Raw genomic sequence first — 20583 nt, 5'->3', positions numbered from 1 at the left:
TATTGGTTTTGTTTAATTTTTTTTTTACCGATTTTTAACACAGTAGACACACAACTTGAACTACGAACAAAAAAGTGATAATTTTCTGTATTAAACATATTAACCATATTAAACATATTATACAAATTAAACATATTAACCATATTAAACATATTAACATATAAAACATATAAAACACATTAAACACATTAAACACATGAAACACATTAAACACATCAATCACATCAAACATATAAAACACATTAAACACATCAACTTGAACATCAAACACATTAAACACATCAAACACATTAAACACATTAAACACATCAAACACTTCGAACACATCAAACACATCAAACACATTAAACATATTAAACACATCAAACACATCAAACATATCAAACACATCAAACACATTAAACACATTAAACACATCAAACATATCAAACACATCAAACATATCAAACACATTAAACATATCAAACACATTAAACATATCAAACACATTAAACACATGAAACATATCAAACACATTAACATATCAAACACATTAAACATATTAAACATATCAAACACATTAAACACATGAAAGATATTAAATACCGAGTTCTGATGTCTCTTCTGTGCCCTTGTAAACTTAATTAATTAGTTGATAATGATAGGGCTGTGTGTCGATGTATTATAGGAGAACTTCTTTCTTGCACTCTGCATTTTGAAAAACTTTGCCCTCTTCTATATATATATATATGAAGTTTTTAAACGATCATGGCGGTAAATTTGAATGTGACATATTAGCCCAAGAATCAGCAAAAAAATCACTTCAGTGGGTTACATTTAGGCGGTTAAATTTTCAACCGGAAGTGCACTACTCTAATTGTGGTATGGTACCTATAGGTCAACAAAACAAACTATGAAACACTCGTAAATCTTGCAATAACAATTTATTGGTAGCTCTAAAAATCGATGCATTTAAAGATTTCAAGAATAGTAACAGCTGACTATTGTATGGAGACTTCCTTGCTAAAGGAAAAGTGTCGAATTGTCGCAAAAGAATAAGCTCTGAGGTAGAACATCTTCGTAAAAGACAGGAGAAATCTCTCTACCTCGTCGAGGCACGAAAATCCTGAAACAAAGGACGGGAGATTCGTGACCCAAACGGGCAACAGAAGCTGCACAAGCTAGTGAGGGTGCGCCGTCGTGAGCTGGTGAGGGTGCGCCATCGTAAACTGGTGTGGGTGCGCCATTGTGAGCTGGTGAGGGTGCGCCATCGTGAGCTGGTGAGGGTGCGCCATCGTGAGCTGGTGAGGGTGCGCCATCGTGAGCTGGTGAGGGTGCGCCATCGTGAGCTGGTGAGGGTGCGCCAACGTGAGCTGGTGAGGGTGCGCCATCGTGAGCTGGTGAGGGTGCGCCATCGCGAGCTGGTGAGGGTGCGCCATCGTGAGCTGTGTGGGTGCGCCATCGCGAGCTGGTGAGGGTGCGCCATCGCGAGCTGGTGAGGGTGCGCCATCGCGAGCTGGTGAGGGTGCGCCATCGTGAGCTGGTGTGGGTGCGCCATCGCGAGCTGGTGAGGGTGCGCCATCGTGAGCTGGTGAGGGTGCGCCATCGTGAGCTGGTGAGGGTGCGCCATCGTGAGCTGGTGTGGGTGCGTCATCGTGAGCTGGTGTGGGTGCGCCATCGTGAGCTGGTGAGGGTGCGCCATCGCGAGCTGGTGAGGGTGCGCCATCGTGAGCTGGTGAGGGTGCGCCATCGCGAGCTGGTGTGGGTGCGTCATCGCGAGCTGGTGAGGGTGCGCCATCGCGAGCTGGTGAGGGTGCGCCATCGTGAGCTGGTGAGGGTGCGCCATCGTGAGCTGGTGTGGGTGCGTCATCGTGAGCTGGTGTGGGTGCGCCATCGTGAGCTGGTGAGGGTGCGCCATCGTGAGCTGGTGAGGGTGCGCCATCGTGAGCTGGTGAGGGTGCGCCATCGTTATAGCAAGAGAACGTTGTTATCGTTTTGAGTCACTAAAGATTTTACAGGCACCATGTACCTAATACACTTTGTGAATTAATAAAGTGAATTCATTTACAAATATCATTTACACTAATAAGCAGTACCTAAAAGTAGATGACCTCAAAGTCAAACATTAAACTCCCGGGGATTCAGTTTGGTAACTACGTTCTCATGTCCCCTAAGAGATCACACAATGCCTCTGTTAGTGATATCGATAAATTAAAACCTAATTACTTTCTATTGTATACGGGTTAATTAACAGCAGCAAATTTCTCTCGATGAAATATGTCAATCACATCACACCATATGTAAGTTTACAACGCTTTCTAGGAAGGATCGCGGACTGGTTTGGTCTGGATAAATCGAGTTTGCGAACTCGCGAATATTCCAGGTCAAAATACTGGCCACCATTTACAATCTTATCAAGCAACTGGTTTGAATGCGAACACTTTTTTTTTACAATGTTTAAGCTAACAAGCAAAGTTGTAAAATAACCAGTTCCGAAGTGGTGTAATGTATATTATTGATTTATGCCTGGGACACATCTCTGGCTCAAATCAACTCACAGTGTTTATGTACCTTCTCTATATATACATCTTAACTGTATTACCTGGTTTCAATCACTTCGTATAGCAATGATGGTGGTAATGTTCGCTTTTGAACCCTATATTCGTCTTTGACCTCACTGAACGGGAAATTGAATTCGTAAACAACGCCGGAATAATAGCAACCGGGTTAAAGGAGAATCTAGCACCTGGCTTCTTCATTTTGTTTTTATATTTTACAGAAAAATATTATAAATAACAACACCTGTCAAATAACTAGACTTATCAGAATTTTTTTTCTGGGTTTGAAGATCTCTTCACCCAAAATTTTGCAAATATTTAATCTCTTATCAAACTTGGCATGAGGAGGACCGACGGACGGTGAAGTGATATATTGATAGTACATAATTTACATCATTATATACAGCAATGGACCCTATAGTCATAAATGCATTTGAAATGGTGATCCTGCTGGTACATGGGTACTAATCCCCCGCCCTATTAGGTGATCCACTTCATGGGTACTGACCCACTCCCGGATTGCGACCCTACACGTGGACGGTACCGAACCAAGGCACTGACCCCCCCCCCCATCCGGCCCGCCCCCTAAGATGTGCTGCACGTGGGGAAAAGAGCTACTAAAGTGATAAATTGTTGGGCAGGGTAGAATCGAATTCATCAATTTTCTTTAGGTGAACAGGTTTTGTTTGTTTGATCACTTGCAATCTATATGTTCTGAACTCAAACACTCAGGGGTTTACGCCAACCCTTTAAAACCATAATACCATAATACCACAAACTCAAGTTTAAAAAATATGTGATCATTGAACCCTTATATGTACTATGCCTTTCTTTTGCGTTAAAATATTCACGACAATTACTCTGAAAGCCATGGAGTCGTACACCCTGATAACCTTTCTCCATAAATTAGAACTTAAATAATTGCAAAATTACCTAAACATCAGTTACGGCAAACTGTGAATTGTCTCCTAGTATGACCATTCTCCATACTTCTGTTTCTTTCGGGATACGGGACTAAATGGTGAACTTGATGAATATCACAATTCATAATGCATAGTGATTTTTAATTCCTTAACCCCGGAGTTTCTGTTTTTGATTCGAATCAAGGTTATAATTGTTATTAACTTAGCAAAACCTCACAGTTCAAATACATAATAAACTGATAAGACTTTATATATGGACACGTATAACATCTTTATATACAAGGTCACCATGGGCGTAGGAGGCGGGGAGGGGGGCTGGTTCGGGCAAGTCGTTACACCCCCCCCCCCATCAAATTGGGCTCCTATACGCCTATCCTATCATAGTTACTACCCAACCTGTACATTGTACAGATTGCTACCAAGAAGAGTGTGACTATCAATAGTAACCCACCAGCAATGCGCCTTAGTGAAAAGAAGTTCGTACACGAAGGTTATAAAAAGTCCTCTTATAATTTCACAGCGGTTGACAATAGAAGATGGAGCTACGTAATTTATGTTATGTGACGGCCAAGTTATTTAGCAGCAGATGTTTTAGGAGCAGATGTTTTTAGCAGCAGATCTTTGAGGAGTATTAGCTCAGTGGTCAACGACGGTGCCTTCCAATCATAGGTCCCCAGTTCGAACCCCTCCAAGAAAAGACCAAGATTAATGCATGTCGTCCAGTTACAGAGTTGTTGATCATGGACGTTACATATGAATCTAAGAGACTGACTTCAGTCAGCATGCGGCTTTGAAAAGCCAATGAGTTCCTGCTTGCAGGAGGATCTAAAATACATACATACAGGGGGGCGAGATTTGAGTTGTGAAAGTGGAGGGGCGGGGGGGGGGGAAACCTGCCAGCAAAACTATCTAAGCGGAGCGCACCATCAGTTGGCGCGGAGCGTACAAGAATTTTTTTGGCTTTACAAACCCTCCAGATGGCCGGAAACGGCACTTCCCGAGTGCTCTTAGCTGCATGAAATATGGATCTCATGTCTGCAGTTGTATCTAGAGAGTTAATTATCGTTTAAAGGATTGATAGTAGAACATATGGTCAGATGGTGATGTACAACTTTTGTTATACGTCACTATCTAAGCGGAGAGCCATCATCGGTTGGCAAGGAGCGTCAAAATTTTCGATGAAAGGTACCCTTAGATCGGTAAAATTAACACCCATATTGGCTTTAAATTGCATCTAAACAATTAATGAATGTGTGTAAATTTAGGGAGGACGGACAGATGAACTTATATGGTGATGTACAACTGAAGCTTACGTCACTATTTAGGCGGTGCACCACCATCAGTTGGCGCGTCGAAATTTAAGCAAAAAGGAAATCCTATATCAGCAAAAATGACACCTCTGGTAACAATAGATCGCATCTAGACAGTTCTTTCCCCCTAAAATTATTAGTATATTGTGCATTGGACCGATCAAAAATATGTTCAGCACACACTTCGAAATTCTCCCCACGGTCCCCACTTCTTAGAGCACTTGGCAAATATTGGGGGCTGAACATACCTTTACCCCCGCCCCCCTACTTTCTTCATGGGGGATAAGCCCCTCAAGTCCACCGGTTCCGTTACTGTGTTAATGTCAATTTGTAATTTACATTATTCGACTTCCATGCATCATTCCAGGATTTCGGGCATTAAAGAAATCACATCGGCATTGCCATTGCACAGTGTTGACTGACACGGGGGAGGGGGGGGGGGGTGTGTCATGATTCAGTGTATTACATTTAATTATTGATATACCCAATATGAAAATCTGGCTTTCGTTAATCGTTTCTCTGGATTTAGTTATTCAACGCATTCATTAGAGCAGCAACGTTGAAAATCAATTCCTGAAGCTAGCACTGTAGCACATGCCGCGGATTCATCACATGCAGAATTGAATCGCTAGTGTGTTAGCTACAGGATTCGTAACCTGTGCTACGAACCAAGTGCTAGCTCCAGCTCCAGTTATTCTGCATGCTACATGTTACGATGTTAAACACAAATTCGACTTAGATTCGAGACAAATATGCCTATTTGATAGAGCTGTTGTGGGGGAATAATTTCGATTAGGGTTGTGCACATTTGTCTGCAAAAAACGACAAGAAAGTGAACTAAGGTCTGGAAAAAAGGGGGAAATTCCCCCCTTGCCACCCCCCCCCCGTAATCCCGCCCATGCATGCATACGTACATACATACATGTTTGAAACCACTAGACACCGCACTATACTACACTTTATGCCTCAACACTGATCTCAGTTTACACCTCAACACACAACACAACAGAATACAACAACTCGCTTTATCACACCACACCACGCCCCAACAGACCACACCACACCCCACCACACGTATTTATTCCAGTGTTGTGAAACTCACAATAAAAACTGGGTTCATCTGTGTTTTTTATTGCTTTAGAGATACTGTATGGATCATGGTCGAACCTTGTGACACGACTGAAAATATAGTCTCAATATCAAAAGTGTATGCCTAGTATTTCATTTCAGCTTGTGCATGGGCTGACCTTCTTATATCTGTTTAGACCTATTTTCTTGTAACTCGAGATTACTTATGTCCGCTGGGGTCAGTACAAGATGGATGCAATATTTCTCCAATTAGTTGAACAATGGAACATGTAGCTCGGAGTTTGAACATATGCCTGTGGCCTCTAGGACTTTGAAGTCTTTGTTACTCATTCCACGAATTCTTAAAGTAGTTTGCACTTGGTTCGCTATAGTCTTCCTTCAAACACTAATTTAAGTATATACGGTACTGATGCCCGAATCTTACGTGCTGGCTAATAGATTGCCAGAAACAATGGAAATAACAAGACTGAACATCTGGGCAGCTCTATAACAATTCCCTAATGAAGCTAAAAAGGAATGTCTGATTTGAAATCACATGCGACTTCAAGTATAGTTTTCATTTAACGTTGCTTTTACTGGTACCTGGCAATAGTAAAAAGAAAACAAAACCCCATAGAAATAATCAACTTTCTTTTCAAACAATGAAGGAAAACCCATTCCATTCGGATCTGTTTGTGTACGTGATTCTACAGAGATGCAAACAAAACTATGAACAGGTGACGAAATCGAATTTAATGGGTCTATTAATTTCACGCAAATGAGTGCCTAGTATATGTGGAACAAATCTAGGAGTAGGTTTATGTGTGAATTTGATCAATGATAATTTTACTGTCTGTTATGCTCGAAAGGTTTGGTAAAACTGGTTACTTGGTGAGGAAACTGCTTGGAATAGACTTTTCTGGTAATGTACGGTCACAAAGGTCACATTTGTTTCCTAGTCAACAATTGCTTTTCGCGACGTGTGACAACAGTTCATATTGAGCATTGCTTAGTTCAAATATCTCGAGATCAATCACGAATGTGTTGTTTTATACGGAAGCGTAGAAGTGACATGTAATATGACGTTTTGATGAGATGCATCAACTTGACGTTTTGATGATATTCTAAATCGTCAAAATATCGAAAATCTGAAAATTTACGTTTGGTCGCGATGCACCAACTCGTCAAAATGTCAACAAATTGTGAAAGCTGTTATTTTGACCAGATGATTCAATTCGCCATAATGACATATATCTGAAAATTGACGTTTTGTCGAGATTTCACGAGTTGGTATGATGTAGTCAAAACGTCAATTTTCATATTTTCGCCATTTTGTCGACTTAATGCATCAATGTCAATGCCTATTTGTAAGTTTGCCATGAGTTGGTATTGATTATCAAAATGTCAATTTTTAGATTTTTGTCATTTCGTCGAAATTGTTGCATATCACCAAAGCGGCAATTTTCATGTCCCTTCTATGCTTCCGTAGTTTTACCCATTGAGATCTAATCTTGGTTTGAAGTCTATTCATTTAACAACATAAGATATATCATCGACAACCTAGCACCCATATGCCATTCAAGTCAGTATACGTGCACAACTTAACTGGCAACTGCGGTGTAAAAGTCGTGTTATTGTCAGAGTGTGTCTATCAGAACTCCGTTGTATCGAATGGATGAGAAGTGTGTTGGTGCTAGTTGCAGGCTCTGACACTGTCTTCATCGGTCAATAACAATTAAAGAACTCGGAATAGGTAACGATTTATTTCTAAGTATCTAATTTCCCACCATGATATGTGTATGGAGATTAGATACTGTGCTTCACCCCACATCAAAAATGTTAGGAAGTGTGTGACAGTGTAGGCCTATATGTGTGTGCGGGCGAGCAAGAAAGTGTGTCGCAAACTCCACCAAGTTTGAACTTGGTGGGCTTAGGTGCCTGACCGTGCAAACATACACTCTACTTCATGTACTTCTCGATTACCATGTGTGTATAAAGGTATACTGTATGTTCTTGCTCGCTTGCTCGCTTGCTCGCTTGCCCGCTTGTTCGCTTGCTCGCTTGCTTGCTCGCTTGCCCGCTTGCCCGCTTGCCCGCTTGCCCGCTTGCTCGCTTGCTTGCTCGCTCGCTTGCTTGCTCGCTTGCTTGCTCGCTTGCTTGCTCGCTTGCTTGCTCGCTTGCTTGCTCGCTCGCTTGCTCGCTCGCTTCTTGTTCGCTTGCTCGCTCGCTTGCTCGCTCGCTTCTTGTTCGCTCGCTTGCTTGCTTGCCTGCAAGGGCTATATTGCATAATAATGAGTGGGCGAGGCCAAACGTAAAATTTGAAAATGTCAGTATCTGTTCAATTGGGTATGGTGATGTAAGAAATGTTCTTTGCAACAATAATTTTACTTCTTTAATATTCATCACTGGATGGGGCTTAATGGGAAATTGTCAGAACAGCTTGTAACACGATGTCTCAATCAACTCAAGTTGAATCAATGTGATACTTGGTAGTATGATGACATACGACATAGCCTATTACATGATTCCCATCTCAAGAATATTAATAAGTGTTCAAGGGCTTATCATAAAATTCTTAAAATGTCAAAATCTCTGCAACTGTATGTCCGATTTCTGGTTCCTTGCAAAAGGAACCTATGTAGTCAGGTTTGCGTTTGTGTGTGTGCGTGTCTGTGTGCCTCTGTGACACTTGCTTGGGTACACTGTAACTCAACATGGGAAAGTTGGACTAAACTCAAACTTGGTATATAGATCCGAGATAGTGAGGAGGTGTGCCCTATTGGTTTTGGTGCCTGTGAAGGTCACCAAAGGTCAGTTAGAGGCCAACAAACAAAATATTGAAAACAGCAATAACTCCCATTGACAGGGTCCGACATGGTTGATATTTGGGAGTAGTTGTGAATGGGGTAAGGGATCATTTCCAAACATAACGGTCATGTGATACAAGGTCAACAAAGGTCAATTAGTGGTCACAAACTAGTATTCTTGAAATAACTTGAGAACAAAGTGTCCGTCAAGTTTGGGAGTTACGCTCTTGTAATCCAAAAGTCGACCTGTATCTATGTGAGCTTTGACCTCAGGTTGACCTCCGGTGACCTGTAGAAGTTTATTTGGTTATTTGAATTTTCATGGCCATAATCGGATCTCAAAGGTACCTTCCGATCAAAATTGGCCATGGGTTGACCCCTGTGCGACCTCTGTGTGCGAAGTTATCAGAGATCAAGGTTTTTTTTTTTAAGTAAGTACAGTTAGGATGGTCGTACAGACTTGTCATGTTGCTTTTTAAATCAGCGTGTCAAACTACATCTGACCTTTGACCTCAGGTTGACTTCTGGTGAACTGTATTAGCTTCTTTCAAGTTGATTATTTGAATTTTCGTGGCCATATTCCGATCTAAATTGTCCATAAGTTGACTCTCTGCAACCTTTGTGTGCTAAGTTATTAGAAATCTGGTTTTGTTTAGTTTTGTTAAAATTCTTAATAAGATACTAGGATGATTCTGTGAGTTCTGTAAAAAGAGCCAACTGTTGATGATATCAGACACCTGGCCCTCAACAGGTTTTCAAAAGGACCAACGGTTGATTTGTGATATTTTTGGCAATAATATTGTGTGTTCATCGGACCACATAACAATTTTAGGACAGTGCTGCTCCCTTGTTAATATTCCTCACAAGCAAGGAACCATAGTGCCATTGTACGGAGAGCCAAACGTTCCATAAATGTTGAAAAAGAAAGTGAAGTGTCCAAGTTAATATATATATATATATATATATGTCCAATTCGATATCAACATGTTACAATTCCATATGAACATGTCGAAACAAATTACCAAATATGTCATTGCGTCTATCAACATGTCAAATTCAACATCAGCATGTCGAAAACTTGTAACAGCATGCCACTACTACGTTGGTCATGTCAACATTGCTTGCTAGATACAATATTGACGTCGTGCTATAATTTTGGAATATCGGCGCGCGCCAACGTTTCGTTAATGCCCAAAACTGTATCAATATGTCGAGATTTATATGAGAATGTCCAAAACTTGTGTCAGCATGTTGAGAGAAGGAAATAAAATATTCAAGCCAAAGGGATCACGTTGATGCCTTAGTGCAATTTTTGGGCCCTTTGTCTATTTTCACATGATTAATTCCTGTGTGGGCAATTGGGCCTTTGAGGTTGCTGCATGGGTCCCGTTATAGTTAAAAACTGAATTCGTTGGTATTTTTGAATACCGCAATGTCCAAATAGAGCCAACACCTCTAAAAGATTTATCCTGCTTTTTGTTAACATAATCAAATCATGTGTGGGCCATGGGCCCTTTATAGCTGTTGTGTGGGGCTCGGTACAGATAAAAGTCGTCGATGGTATTTTTTGTTTTATGCAATGTATAAAGGGTCCAATGCAACTACAGGAATTATCCTTTTGTCTTTGCACATGAATAAATCACTTTGGCCATATGGAATTGTAACATGTTGATATCGAATTGTAACATGTTGATATCGATTTGGACATAAATATATTAACTTGGACACTTCACTTTCTTTTTCGACATTTATGGAACGTTTGACTCTCCGTACCATTGGGCTCTTGTGTTTAAACTTGGTATGTCGATGTAACTATATACATATGCATGGTATTTGCAGCAACAAGTTTGCCTTATTAATATTCATGATGGGGTTGGCTTTATGGGAAACTGTCGAATCTAGCTGGTGAACATGATATCTCAACAACCACAGGTTGAATCAATGTAATATTCATTAGGTAGGTGCCTGTGATGAGTAGATAGTGTTTGGTTCCAATGCCGTGGTTATTAAGGAATGGTCACAGCGTAACGTACTGAAACTTTGGTGGTGATGATAGTACATAATAAGCTGCTTTATGTCATTAATATTCATCAAATTGCAGAAATTGCTTTGTAAACACAACACAAGAACCAACTGTTCCGTGATTTTCATCCTTGACATATGTATAAGGTTTGTCATACTACGTTCATACAAACAACTGTGCTGTTTTTTGTGTGCATATCATGAATATTAATCAGATAATATAATCTTCTTAATCAGATATCTCTAAAATAGTATGTCTATTTAGCTTTCTACACACATTTATTCGTAGAAGTAACAGTATAATACACTATATAGACACAGTACATGCTTATGAGATCACAAAATGTGATCTCATTAATATTCATAAATTTATCTGTTTTTATACGTCACTTAATAGACTTTGTCTACATGATAACTGATTCCTGGTACCTTCCTAATCATTTTGCCGCGTTAGTCAATACATAATCCTTCTTTATTTTGGTGTACGCAAGTTCATGAATATTTAACATGTAAAGCCTGGCGCCCACTATGCGGCCTTTAGCTCTTGAGATCTGTGTGCGATCCAAGGTCACCGTGTTCTCCTGCGACCGAGCGCGAGCACTGATCGCAAGCGATCACTTGCGAGCACAGGTATCGTACACTATGCGATCGCTCGTGCACTTTTTATGAACAATGCTTGCGCCTCTTTGCTGCCTGGGGGTACCAGCAAGTTTTTAGATCTTCAGTCATGCTTCAAGACTTTGTGGTAAAGGGTGACCAACACTTCGTGCTTCAACACCGACGTCGTGCCACTGTTGTGGCTGCAGCTGTGGAACTGTTGAGACGTCACAGACGTTGCAGGGACCGCCAGCGCACTCGTGGTTTCTGGGCCCGCCCAAGGCTGCTGCGAAGAGAATTATTCGGGCATTAGGAAACCTTCATGCAGGAACTGGTAGTATAAGATGTCCCAGGATGTATTGCTTTCCAGCGTATGTGCCCTGAAATTTTCCAGGAACTTTTGGAAAAAGTTGGACCTATACCTCCACAATTCTTTTCTGTCGTTCAACCTCCAGGACAAGTGCAGCCCTCCTGGCTCTCGGCATAGTGTTCATAGAGTTCTATTCAACAATAAATTATACATAGACTGACTGCAATGACGTTATGCATACAAACAACAAAACAGCGACAGGCTTTAAGCCAAGTGTGCGAGGATCGGTCGAGAATGGTTGTAGGTGATCGCTGTCCGCAGACAAGATCGCATTTGGTCGCAAAGTTTCAAACGTGTTCAAAACTTCCGCGACTTCCGCAAGTGATCGCAAGGTGGTTGCAAGACCGATCGCAGAGTTTGCGAAAGTTGGTTTCGTGAGGTCGCTGTCGCTTACACACTGTTATATAGGCAAATTTGCAGCCTTTACCAATCAGCGATCTGCTTGCGATAAGGGCTACACGGGACCTGATATCTACACACGGCTCAACGTGTTTAACTTTTGCTGTTTGTATGCATAACGTCATCGCAATCAGTCTATGTATAATGTATTACGATACCTTTGCTCGCAAGTGATCGCTTGCGATCAGTGCTCACGCTCGATCGCTCACAGATCTCAAGCGCTCGCAGCAAATGGTCGCACAGTTGGCGCCAGCCTTAAGGCTCAATACACTATTATATGTTAGGGCATCGGAAACCACTAAAACGTTTATGTTTTCTGGTTGTTTTGGTAGATTCTCGAAGCTTCCACAATGGACAACTTCGACGAAATATTGGTAAAGATTGGGAGCTTAAACTGGTTCCAACTTCGGACATACATTTTCATTTGCATTGTATCTTTTGGGGGATGTCTTATCACTTTTGCTCAGTTCTTCATGACAGGGACTAATGACCATTGGTGTAAAGTCAGCCAATGGGAAGCAGAGAACTGCAGCCAATATCTGATGGACGCAAGTCAGTGCGACGAATTGAAACGAAACTTATCTACACCTGTAAATCTTGACGAATATGATTTAGATCCACAGTGTTTTAAATATAACCTTTCTGGGATCAGTTTAAGCGATGCATACGAATCAAATAACTTATCGACGTACATTGATGACGTCATACCGTGTGACGAGGGCTGGCATTTTGAACGAAATAACTACCGCAAAACGATAACAGAAGAAGTAAGTACATATCCTCCACTGTCAGCAGTCTTCATAGGAGACTTTCAGCCGCAGTTTAGAGTTGTTATGTTAAGAATCTAATTAAGTGGAATATTTTGGTTAAACGGTTTCTCTACATGTCCATATGGCTGATTACCGTCATAAAATAACTCGCTTCCAGGTCGATTACTACTTGTTAGACAATATAATGCCATACATTTGGAATGAAAGATGTTTGCTACTGAGGTTAGTATTTACAGCATGTGGCCAAATGAAATCGACTATCAGCCAGCGAAACATATTCAAGTACGTTATACTGACCCACCTCGGGGGATACAATTTGACCGTGTTGTCCATACATCCATCAGTCAGTTCGTTTGTTCTCTCCGTCCATTCATCCAATCAACAACAAGAGTTTGATGAGATTTAGGTGAAATTTACATTTAAACGATCATTTCTTTCAGTGGGAGTTGGTCTGTGATAGATCGTCGATCCCTAATGTGCTTCAATCAGTCAACCTCGCTGGAGTCTTGCTGGGCTGCATACTGAGTGGTGCTATGGCTGACAAGTAAGTCACACAATCTAGCATATGTCATGTTTCCCCCTGATCCGTTTGGCTGCACGACATCAACAGTATACAAATCTCAATCAGGGATTTGTTCCCTAACAACTCCCTGGTTCGATCGAGCAAACATTATGACGTCCACGGTCCCGAATTATTAAATTTGGATGCCATGGTGTACCGTATATGAACCTGTGCATGTTGCAGACTTCGACGAACTTCTAATGAACTTGATCCAGTGAGATCTTCTGACGCAGGTTACAACCCAACTAAAAAAGCATCTGGTGCATATGTGTCTTTCACAACGTGACACTTGTATCTTTGAAGGGGTCGTTTGGTGTACTCAACATAGCCTATATGAGAACCTAAAGACGACCTTAACATGTTTTACCAAAAAGAGGTATATTCCCCTACCCATGTCGTTACATACTCTGTAACCATGGATTTACTTACTCTGGGGGTAACATGGTCTGTCTTGAGAGTTAAATGATCTACCCATCAGTGGTACATCTTCCAAGATTTAACCATCTAGGTAGATGATCTGAGGGCAACATGGTTTATAAGAAGAGTTAAATGATCTCCCAAATAATGTATATGCCCTATATCCCTTGAGTTACATGATCTATAAAGGGAGTTACATGATTAACCCATATGAAGGTACGTCCCTTATCCATGAAATTACATTGTTCTATACAAGGATACATGGTCTATATATGGACTTATATGATCTACCCACATGAAGTTACGTCCCTTATCCATTAAGTTACATGGTCTATATATAGAGTTACATGATCTATATATTTAGTTACATGATCTACCCATATGGAGGTACGTCCCTTATCCATGAAGCTACATTGTTCTATATACGGAGTTACATGGTCTATATATGGAGTTATTTGATGTACCCATATGTACGTCCCTTATCAATGAAGTGACATTGTTCTATAGACGGATTACGTGAACTATATATATATATAGTTACATGATCAACACATATGAAGTTACGTCCCTTATCCATTGAAGTTACATTGTTCCATAGACCGAGTACGTGGTCTATATATGGAGTTACATGATCTACCCATATGAAAGTACGTCCCGTATCCATGAAGTTACATTGTTCTATAGACGGAGTACATGGTCTATATACATAGTTACCTGATCTAACCATTTAAAGGTACACTCTAAAAACAACCTGGTGAAATTTTCACCAGGAGCTGCGTTTATATGCCACCCTCCATATCCTGGTTGTTTTCACCAGGTTTCCTGGTGAATGAGACTTTAACAAAATCCTGGTAGAAATAACCAGGATATCCTGGTTAAATTTCCTGGTTAGAATTTACCACTATCCTGGTTGATATCAATGGGTATTTCACCTCTTTCCTTGTTAAATTAACCAACATTTCTTGGCTGGTGCCAATAATATCCTGGTTAATATCATAGAACGTTCCACCTCTTTCCTGGTTAAATTACACATTTCCTGATTGATGCGACTACTACCCTGGTTAATATCAAAGAATTTTCCACCTCGTTCCTGGTTAAATCACCACTTTCCTTGTTATACTATTGGGTATACCACCTTATCCTCGATTAAAGTTGCAATGCATTTAAATAATGGAAAGGCAAATCAAAAATTATAAAACATCATAATTAATTCTACTGAAAGTTTATTTGTGTCTCCTTACTTTTGAATTTTGAGAAATGAACATTCGCAAAATAGTTAAATTAATTCCTCAAATATTTATACGATGAATTTTTATAAGAAATGCAATACTGAAGTCAAAATTTTGAGGACATATGTTTCACATTACCATCGTCACATGCCGAAGATTGCTTGACTTCAACAGTGAAGTATAACAGGGAATAGCAAGACTTTGTTCAGCACTTTTGCACAAGGAAACAAAATCACTTGAACAGTTTTTACTACGGAAAAAATTGAACAAAAGTTGACTTAATTATAGGTCACATGCTATGATTTTACTAGGGCAAATGGACCGTTTACCTGGCTCCTTGCTTATAATAATCACAAGAAAGATTAATTTATAAAGATTTTGAACTAACCGTTAATTAAAGAATCGACCGAAGTCCTTTAACATAAAATTTCTGAAAACTCCGACCCCGAATGACCATCTTCATACTTGACAATAATGGTGATCATGTTAACATACATCCACATGTCTGTCCGTGGACGAAGAAGCATTTCCAAAGAATTAACTAAATCGTCCCTAAATGACCTTGCACATAAAATTCCTGAACACCTCTATATGTCTCTTCATCACAGGTCATCTCTGTCCAAGTTTCTTTGTATAGTTGTACAAGCAGTTTTTTTTTTAATTGTGGACATAGAGATGGATTGAAATTAAACTTTTTCTCATAAACAGCTACAATCACATTCCTGATGTGCATCGTCCAAGCCAGAGATATTCTTCTACTACTGCAAAACTGTACAACTTAGCAGCCTCTCTCAAATTTTCACCTCCTCCAGGTATTTTGGTATGATTGCACCATTCTACGAATGGAATGAAGCAATTAAAGTATTAAATGGTGTGTTAACGAACTAGGATGAAAAAGAGGATTAATCGTTTCTTCAGTCTACTAGTATGTACCAAATATTTTTGAAAACGTTTTTTTATAACAGTTCCGGTTGAAGTAAAGGAATACTTTGCATAAGCCTGTCTTTTATAGCAAGTGCAGTAACAGGCTGTGTTTGCAGCCAATATAGGATCACGATTCTTCACGGTGGTTTTCCTCTCATCTTTTCCGACGAACAAGAAAATGGAGACTTCAGTACACATAGCCCTATGGACTTTCATAATAGGCGAATGTCAAATGTGTAAAAGTGCAGTACACAAGGTCGCTTGGAGCAAAATGAGTCAATAGTGTTTGTTACTTAAACCACTTCAAAAACCAAAGGGTATCATATCGGTTCAAGATTGTTGTTGTTCTTGTCATTTTACGGTACATGAAGGTAGGAGCACTGAAAGATCTCTGTCAAAGCGATTTCTCTTCATTTTAGGCAAGTTTGGTCTTGCTTTGCAAAGTCCTGTCACTTCTGGCTGACACCCCAGTAAATTAATTGTTCAATTTCCTAACATATCCAAACTGGACCCACTTTACCCCAATAATCAGTGGGCTATCAGCTAATGCCATTCCATGTGAATTAAACATTAATCTAAACAATTAACCTTCTTGATTTACATGTATGAATGATTGCAAGGAGGTTGCAATGGTGCATGCAGTGTTATGGTTCCAGTGACATCTACATGCATAACTTGTACATGACCAACCCACAAGTACACACACTTACAGCTAGGCCTATGAAAAACAACAATTGTTTGAATGAATATCTTTCTTTCTTTTCAAAACCACAACTTCTTCTACAAAGAACCAAAATTCGAATCCTTTACACAGATGATTGAATTTGTTTGAAAAAAAGATAACAATCAACGCAAGTACTTCGTTAACAACAATTCCATTACAGAGATTTTCATGATAAAAATAGTCAATGGTGGTTTCTAAATTTCTTCTGATTAGCTTGGCTAGTAGCCCATATCATTGTCTGCAAACATTCTTGCATCTATAGTTCGCAATGAACAAATTAATCATAACAATTAACGAATGTACTTTGTTAACAACAATTCCATCACAGAGATTTTCATGATAAATAGTCAATGGTGGTTTCTAAATTGTGATTTTGCTCGGCTGATAGCCCATATCTTTGTCTGGAAGCATTCTTGCATTTATAATTTTCAATGAACACAAAGGGTGTTGTTTAATTGCAACTACTTGTAACTATATGATAACTAGTCTACGGCAAACTTCGCGCTTCAGAAATTTGGCAAAAATGTTGTTGTTGTATACTAGTTACAGCTTTCATCATTTGATTTTTTTTGTGCACAAGTCAGATGGTTGTCAGTGGTCATTATAACTAAGTATTGTGCTTTCCTGCAGAGGTAGTTTAAAGTGCATGTTTTCATGGAGGTCTGTAGGGATGCATGGTTTTCTGAGTGGACGCAAACATTCTCAAGACGTGTTAACTTTTCAATCTTGGTGAAAACAATTAGTGAAGAGTTAAAGACATTGTATGTGTATGACACTGTTCATGGTTAATCATGTAGGGTTTCGGGAATTCTCTAGCTGGTGTTGAAAAATGATGTCTGTAATCGTTTCCGATCTTTTCTAGAAACAGAGGGTCAGCCCAGGGTATACAGCATGAACATTGCAGCAACATAAACGAACATGTTCACTTGTTGCTTTTTTTATATGAACATGGTATAGAAATTTGAATGGCAAATCTTCTGTAGTTAAGCATATCAGTATTTTTGTTGGAGATATTTACTTCTGCTTGACAGTATTCAGTTGCATTACATTGAACAGTGCTTACCATCCCAGGGCTAAGTAAACTGCAGCCAGTAGTTTTTTTTGTTCATGTAGTTTGCAATGGAATGGAAGGCTCAAGGTACTGTTTTATGTACAGTACTCTGTCATGGCTGTTTGCTCCTCTTGGAAAAAATCTTTTATTTCTGCCAAAACAAAATGACACATAACAGCAGAAAAGAGTTATTTATTTCTGCACCTAACAGAAGCTGGTCACATTTGTTAGAACATATTAAAAAAAAAAAAATTTCCAGAGGTCATTATTTGAGTTTTGTACCATGTTTAAATACTTACCAGTTTATATCTTTGTACTGTTGTAAACATTCCTCTTTGAAGAGATGTATGATAGGACAGTGACATCTCCAATGAAAACTGTAAATATGTTCCTTTTTGAATGTTCAGAAATTCATGCCATAAGGAGTGCCTGCTATGGGCAGTTCAGTTTACTGAGATTTACACCAATTTCATGATCTGCTGTGCCTAAAATGGAAATATAATCTGCCTAACTATACAGTGCTCCAAAATCTACGTTTGGGAGCGGTATAGTCGTAGTATAAGAACAGCATGAGATGTAATAAACAATTTATATTCATGTCTGTTTCATATTGCAAGGAGTGCAAAGCTGTGACCTAGCTATGTGGTGTTTCATTTTACATTTTTCATGTGGATAAAACTTACATGTGACTAGGGCTAGACTATACCTATATCATTAAGCATGGATAGGCTTAGCCTAATAAACTTACATTTCAGCCAAAACCTGTTAGAGTTTGACACACCAGTACCACCCCCCCCCCCCCGGAGACCCTAAAGCATTGATTGTTGACCAATTTAGATTGAAGTATAGTCTAGATTAAGATTAACCATACACGAGTTTCATGGTTTTTATAAATGAATAGTATCAAATTATCATTATTCTCAATAAATTTCTCAATATCAATACGTATAACCTAATATAGCTTAATTGCTATAGCGTATTTTCTTCTTTCAATGTCGGCAATCACTAGTATAGCCCGAACATGTAGACCACTAGTGGTCTAAAGATATCCACTGTTTAGCTTAGGCCTAGTCTATTTAAAAGCGAAGGCAAGCTACGGGGTCTAAATTGTGCTGACCCAAGCGTAAAAAGTTGCTGTGTGGCTTTCGTTAGGTGTGCCCTCATAGTTACCATACACCACAATAACTTGCATTCGGTAGAAGTAGAAGCGCCCGTGATTTAGCGAAGGTCTAGGTCTTGCTAAGTATTGGGTATGACACACTATAGGCATACACTTTCTTCACGATCTGGCCTAACATAGCCTGACAACGTATGAGCTAACTTTAGGTTATACTTACAATATCGCGCGTACTGACTGTATCACAGAAATGACTAAATAGACATGATCCCGGTATTCCACCTTTACCTTTAAACAAACACTCATTTAGGGTAACTCATTCCCCATTGATCTAGCATGAATTTGACTTCGTCATCTGCCATAATTAGATGGTTATTTGCAGAGTTCTTAGTTGTATTTGACAGTTCCGTAGGCTTGCGATTTTCATACGTAGGAAGCCGCTAGTTCGAACGTCTTGAGTCGCGACCAACAAACCAATCAGAGGCGAGGATTGCAATATGCTGATAATCTATTTTAATTAATTCACCAGTCTGGTTATGTTAAGATCAGGTTTACCGCCCTAGATTAACCAGGCGTCACCAGGATTATGTTACCTAACGTAGACAATATCCAGGATAATGTTAGCAAATTGTTGACCAGGAAATTTTCACCAGGTTGTTTTTAGAGTGTTCGTCCCTCATCCATGAAGTTACATTGTTCTATAGACGGAGTACATGATCTATATATAGCTACATGGTTTACCCATTTAAAGGTACGTCCATTATCCATGAAGTTACATTGTTTTATAGACGGAGTTAAATAGTCTATATATGGAGTTACATTTAAGTGAAGTATTATAAGTCAGCCCATGATATTTTATTGATGATGTTGTACTCTATCGAATCCAATTGTTTTACGTTACCGATATGTTCACGGTTTGATCGGTTGTTGTCGAATGCCAATCTAGAAATCTCAAAATGAGAGGCCAGGTGGTGTTCGTATCTGCTTATGAATACGAATAGGGTCAAACTTACAACAACCTTTTGTGCCACTACAAATTCTCCGAGCATTTTAAATGATACAGTCATGTAAAACTGTAACAATTTTTCCCTGGGTATCTTTTTTGTTGTCAGGATCGGTCGGTTTTACACTATCGCGATATGTACGGTGTTGACCGGTGTCGTATGTGCTATTACTGCATTATCGTCAAACATATATGTGTACGCTATGTTGCGATTCACCGTCGGGGCTACTACTTATGGAGCTAGTCTGGTTTGCTTTGTCTACGGTACGTATTCAACTTCAAAGCAATTTTGTTTTCTAGTGGATAGTGCTCATACTTAACGACATAATTAATTTAGCGCAACAAGTCAAAGTTTCTTCACATCAGGAGATTAAAGAGGGGACAAAAAGAAGTATTTGAAAAACACTTTGCCTGTGATCATTGTGAAGAGGTATCCGGGCGAGCAAATGTGAAAAAATAATTCAGATGTATAACGCGATATTTAAATTTCTCTTACCCCGTGAAACATTTACGATAGTGTCAGACTTTGATCAATTACCATATCCGTTTGAGTACTACGCGGATGGTTTAATGATTCAAAACTTAACGACAGTATAAATTGCTCGCACTTAGTATTGGATACTGTTATCAAACTTTTCCTTTAAAACCTCTATTTTGCTTTGTTATGGATTTGACCATCGAAAGCATTGTCAATAATTATTGAGTGAGCCACTTTTAACTTTTGTGCGCTACCCCCCCCCCCCCTCCCATATG

The 20583-nt window shown here is 39.6% G+C and overlaps 1 protein-coding gene across 2 annotated transcripts in view; it reads left to right on the top strand.

Annotated features, from left to right (window-relative positions):
• Positions 1-7378: 7378 nt before the first annotated feature.
• LOC139962870 (organic cation transporter protein-like) overlaps positions 7379-20583 on the top strand; it is a 31706-nt gene continuing 18501 nt past the window's right edge. Inside the window, exons 1-5 of one of the 2 annotated variants that reach the window (XM_071963257.1) lie at positions 7379-7591; positions 10747-10814; positions 12366-12800; positions 13244-13347; positions 19940-20094. In XM_071963257.1, the coding sequence (XP_071819358.1) occupies positions 10806-10814; positions 12366-12800; positions 13244-13347; positions 19940-20094 (703 nt within the window). In that variant the 5' untranslated portion in view covers positions 7379-7591; positions 10747-10805. The remainder of the gene's footprint in view (positions 7592-10746; positions 10815-12365; positions 12801-13243; positions 13348-19939; positions 20095-20583) is intronic. The other variant, XM_071963258.1, reaches the window with a different exon arrangement.

This window comes from Apostichopus japonicus, chromosome 21 (assembly GCF_037975245.1).
Source record: "Apostichopus japonicus isolate 1M-3 chromosome 21, ASM3797524v1, whole genome shotgun sequence".
Lineage (NCBI taxonomy): Eukaryota > Metazoa > Echinodermata > Holothuroidea > Aspidochirotida > Stichopodidae > Apostichopus > Apostichopus japonicus.
Note: the sequence above shows the minus strand (reverse complement) of the source record. Positions and strands in the feature narration are given on the sequence as shown.